Source organism: Myotis brandtii, unplaced genomic scaffold (genome assembly GCF_000412655.1).
Source record: "Myotis brandtii unplaced genomic scaffold, ASM41265v1 scaffold20, whole genome shotgun sequence".
In the NCBI taxonomy this organism is placed as follows: Eukaryota; Metazoa; Chordata; class Mammalia; order Chiroptera; family Vespertilionidae; genus Myotis; species Myotis brandtii.
In genome coordinates, this window is record NW_005357452.1 from 232,650 (window position 1) to 237,823 (window position 5,174).

The window sequence follows — 5,174 nt, forward strand, 5'->3', positions numbered from 1 at the left end:
GGGATGAACTTGACATTCGCAGATGTCGCAGCACCTTGCGGGGCACCGGCCTGCCCGGCCCGGATTGCGTTCCGATTTCATCAGCCCTGCGGACAGGCCCACGAAGTGTGGCCCGCAAGTTCCCAAACTTCCTAGACCTGCCCCCCCTCAACCCCCCACGCACTCTCCTTTGAAAGGTGTTCTTGTGATCACAAACATTTCAGAGTGACCCCCCCAAAAAAGAAAGACAAAGGTTGTTATGGGACCCAGATTGAGGGGGAGGCGAAGTTCTGCTTTTTTGTGTCCGGGGGGTCGGAGCCCATGCGCAGGTGCAGCGCTCATGTTAAGGGCCTGGAGCAGGTTGGCCGGCTTGACTGGTGTGTCTCGCTGAACTGAAGCACTTTCCAGGATTTCAGAAAGGGCGCTTTCAGTTTGTTGATACTGAAAACTGAAATTTGCATTTAACTGACGAGTGTGAGAAATGCTCCTGAGAAGGTCACTGTAGCTCAGTAGCTAAATAAGTGAAATCTTACAGTGAACCGGGCTGGGGTCATGGTTGTGGATAGTCTCTCAATATCCTGAGACGTGTGTCCCATTATCTCAGCAGGAGAAAAAAAAAAAAAAGAAAGAAAAGGGGCCGTAGTAATAATGTTGAAATGGGGCTGGAGATGTGCACGGGGTTGGTTTAAAAATGTCCTTAAGCTGCCTTGGGAAGGAAAGGTTGGGGAGGGACAAATAAAAGTCCGGTTTCCTGCATAGCCGGGTGGCCTGAGGGTGCTGTCCGTCAGGGAGCCGTCCGCCAGCCCCAGACAGAAGTGTTGCTAGTCCATAAATACAGTAGAACTCCATATGCTGAGTTTTTCAATTTCTGCTGTTAGAAAGTTTGGGGGAGAAAAAGGGGAGACTTTGAAGTATTTTGTTTATACTAACAGAAGAGAAAAGTTCTCCTAAGAAAAAGCTGGTGGCAGGAGTGTAGAGGAGTAGCATATGGCATTAAAAGGAGCACAGCTGGAGGTAGCATTTCCATCTGAACATGATGTCAGAGCAGCTGACAGCCTGCCATCCCTCAGCCTTTTATTCTAACACACAGACAGGGAGCCAGTGTGTGCGGATCTGTGGTGGAGAAGGTATCTCATTCCTCTCTAACATCATCTCCACTTTGCATCTGTCTCTCTTAGTCTGCTTTTTTTCCACCGATGTAACAGACCTGGAGCCAGCAAGCCTCAGAGGAAAGGACTTAATCAGGTTTATGTGTCCTAAAGGTAGGAGTAGCAAGAGATTAGATGGAGCATATTTGTGTTTTGGTGTTTTGTTTATTTAATTTTTAAAAAATCACATTACTTTTCTAACCCAGTTTAGGAATAATGTATGAAATGGAGTATTAAATGAACATCTTATTGGAGTTGAAAGTCTTGGGGGCTTGGGTAGTTTTAATTTTTATCCCTTTTGCTGGAGAGCAAGTAAAGAACTTTAATACACAGAAATATTTCAAGTTTTGAAATGTTAAGAAAAGCTTTGACGTACTGCTTTTTGAGATCACTTTGGATTAAAATGCTTTATATTGTTGTTTTTCACTGCTGTTTAGATTCCTTTTGCTTTTGGGGTCGGGGAGAAACGGTAAACTCTGGAATCCACATTCAAACTTACATGAGAAGATTATTCTAGTTGAGAAGCTTGGTTGTTGTGTAATTAATTCCACTGTGAAACTTTATTCTTCAAAAACATTCGGCAGCACTGCTGAAACATACAGCTGTGTGGTGCTTTTGAAACCGAAGGTTTTTTAAAAAGGAAAAAAAAAAACAACACAAGAAAACTTTTGTCCTCAGGAGAATAGTTTGACTGGCTTCCTCATTTCTCTTTCCAATATATATTTAAGAGATCTTTTATTTCAGCATAACAATAATTATTTGCAGGAGTTTTTGTGTTAGCGACTAATTTAGAACTTGTAGGGTTGAGCTGCCTGAATTGGCCAGACAGCTGTAATCGCACTCCTCTGTTCTTAATCTCTTTATCTGGGCAGCAGCTGCCATATGGCCACCGTCAGCTGGATCAGATGTTTATAAGCTTCCTTCTTCGGCCCTCTCTGTCCTCTCAGCCTCCTAATTTGATCACGGCTACCTTGTGAGCTGCCCTCCAATCTTTATTTTTAGCCCTCTCAGGGATTAGGATTGATGTGCGCTGTGGGGCACTCGGAGTGATTGTATTGTACATCTTGGTGTGTTCCGCGGTGGCATCTAGCAGACTGGTTTTGGGGTTAGGATGAAAGTTTCAGTCCACCTTGGGCAAAGTGTAGAAAAAGCAGGGAAGGAATTTCTAAATATGAAATGACTGTGTGCCCATTCTCCAAACGTGCTTTCTGGGGTGGGTGGGTGGAACCCTGCTTCTGGCACAGGAAAGGGGAAGTGGGGTTTTCTTTGGTTTTAAGGAGTTGAATTTTGACCCATTGTACAGCTTCGCCTTGCCTCTCCCTCCCTTTCATCCCCCCTTCACCAGAAAACCAGGGCAACAATGCGTATTTGAAAGAATAGAAGCTAGTGGGAAAGCAAAATATATCAAGTTATGTTGAAACAAAGTATTTTCTGTTGACAGAGGTAAGGCAGAGTCAGGGAAAAAAATAGTTTCTCTTTTTCTAGTAAGGCTTTTTTTTTATGTTGAACCTGTAAAGCTTTTGAATCTCATTCGAACATAATATGCCTTTATTTAAAAGTTTGAATTAATTTGAATATGGAACTCATCTTGCTTTTGCAAAGGATCAAAGTTTAGATAAGATTTTTTTCAGAGTTAAATAAAGCCCTGCTGGCTCCCAAGTCTCTAGAGGTACAGATTTTCCAAAGAAATAATAACCATTTTTCTCAATTCATTAAAAAAATATTTGGATGGGTTCGTAGTAAAGATGATCTTTCCCATCTGTTGGCGCAGCTCCTCCTGCCTCGTACGTGTGCGCTGTACCTGAAATCTTGGGCATTCACATCTGTTTTTACACGCAGGGCTTTTGTTGTTATAACACTCTGACTTTAAAAGAAAGTTGTTTGCTAATTCCTGGACTAATTATGCGATTTCATGATGGTTTTTTTTTTTAATTATTATTCAACCGAATGTGTATGTTTAAATTGTGCTTTGTAAGCACAATCAGGTATCAAAAGTAATAAAAAGGATGGTCAAACAAGTTTCCCGAATCTTCCAGAGTGTGCTGGGACTTCTCTTTGTTCATTATGAGTTGTTCCCTTTGAAATTCAAGCTATTTTGTAGGTTTTGTGGGACTTAATTTGGTGAGTAGCGTTCACTAAATGCTTCTGAGAGGGATCTCAGTCCTTCTTCTCAGTAAGGGACGGTCCTGAAACCAAGGCTTTGAAAACTTGACTGAAAGTTCAAGGAAGGTGGGGTGCATTGCAGACTGTGGGGCTGGGGTGCGGCCGTGTGGAAAGCGTGCCTTTTCTCCCCGCATTTGGGTGGCGTGCATGTGATTTGGTCGTGTTTGGGTCAGACGCCTGATTAAAATTCAGGGACATGTGCCCCGGCTGCCAAGCCCAAGGATGATTTTTTGTGTGGGGACTGGCGTGGCAAGTTGTGAAGTGGCTCTCACGAGAAATGTCTCTCTCCGCAGGTTATGAAGACAGCATGGAGTTCCCAGACCACAGCAGACATTTGCTGCAGTGTCTGAGCGAGCAGAGGCACCAGGGCTTCCTTTGTGACTGCACGGTGCTGGTGGGAGATGCCCAGTTCCGCGCGCACCGCGCCGTGCTGGCTTCGTGCAGCATGTACTTCCACCTCTTCTACAAGGACCAGCTGGACAAAAGGGACATTGTTCATCTGAACAGCGACATTGTTACCGCCCCGGCCTTCGCTCTCCTGCTTGAATTCATGTATGAAGGGAAACTCCAGTTCAAAGACTTGCCCATTGAAGACGTGCTCGCAGCTGCCAGCTATCTCCACATGTATGACATTGTCAAAGTCTGCAAGAAGAAGCTGAAAGAGAAAGCCACCACCGAGGCCGACAGCACCAAGAAGGAGGAAGACGCCTCGAGCTGCTCGGACAAAGTCGAGAGCCTCTCCGAGGGCAGCAGCCACATGGCTGGCGACCTGCCCAGCGACGAAGAGGAGGGCGAAGAGGAGAAACTGAACATCCTGCCCAGCAAAAGGGACTTGGCCGGCGAGCCCGGGACCATGTGGATGCGCTTGCCCTCGGACTCAGCAGGCATCCCCCAGGCGGGCGGGGAGGCCGAGCCGCACGCCACAGCAGCTGGAAAAACAGTAGCCAGCCCCTGCAGCTCCACCGAGTCTTTGTCCCAGAGGTCTGTCACCTCCGTGAGGGATGCGGCAGATGTTGACTGCGTGCTGGACCTGTCTGTCAAGTCCAGCCTTTCGGGCGTTGAGAATCTGAACAGCTCTTATTTCTCTTCACAGGACGTGCTGAGAAGCAACCTGGTGCAGGTGAAGGTGGAGAAAGAGGCCTCCTGTGATGAGAGCGATGTTGGCACTAATGACTATGACATGGAGCATAGCGCGGGGAAAGAGAGTGTGGGCGCTCCTCCCAGGGTGCAGTACGAGCCGGCCCACCTGGCTCCGCTGAGGGAGGACTCGGTCCTGCGGGAGCTCGAGCGGGAGGACAAAGCCAGCGACGACGAGATGCTGACCCCGGAGAGCGAGCGCGGGCCGGTGGAGGGCGGCATGGAGAGCAGCCTGCTGCCCTACGTCTCCAACATCCTGAGCCCAGCCGGCCAGATCTTCATGTGCCCGCTGTGCAACAAGGTCTTCCCCAGCCCGCACATCCTGCAGATCCACCTGAGCACGCACTTCCGCGAGCAGGACGGCATCCGCAGCAAGCCGGCCGCCGACGTCAACGTGCCCACCTGCTCGCTGTGCGGCAAGACCTTCTCCTGCATGTACACGCTCAAGCGCCACGAGAGGACCCACTCGGGCGAGAAGCCCTACACCTGCACCCAGTGCGGCAAGAGCTTCCAGTACTCGCACAACCTGAGCCGCCACGCCGTGGTGCACACCCGCGAGAAGCCGCACGCGTGCAAGTGGTGCGAGCGCAGGTTCACGCAGTCGGGGGACCTGTACAGACACATCCGCAAGTTCCACTGTGAGTTGGTGAACTCCTTGTCTGTCAAAAGCGAAGCGCTGAGCTTGCCCACTGTCAGAGACTGGACCTTAGAAGATAGCTCGCAAGAACTCTGGAAATAATTTTATAT

General features: G+C 48.3%; 1 protein-coding gene across 3 annotated transcripts in view; it reads left to right on the forward strand.

Moving 5' to 3' along the window:
- Positions 1 to 10: 10 nt before the first annotated feature.
- The window catches only part of ZBTB18 (zinc finger and BTB domain containing 18), an 11,544-nt gene continuing 6,380 nt past the window's right edge, over positions 11 to 5,174 (forward strand). Inside the window, exons 1-2 of one of the 3 annotated variants that reach the window (XM_005865264.2) lie at positions 11 to 1,241; positions 3,584 to 5,171. In XM_005865264.2, coding sequence (XP_005865326.2) covers positions 1,013 to 1,241; positions 3,584 to 5,166 — 1,812 coding nt within the window. In that variant the 5' untranslated portion in view covers positions 11 to 1,012 and the 3' untranslated portion in view covers positions 5,167 to 5,171. Of the gene's footprint in view, positions 1,242 to 2,551; positions 2,571 to 3,583; positions 5,172 to 5,174 lie in introns of those variants that run through there. The other 2 variants (XM_005865263.2, XM_014538874.1) reach the window with 2 other exon arrangements.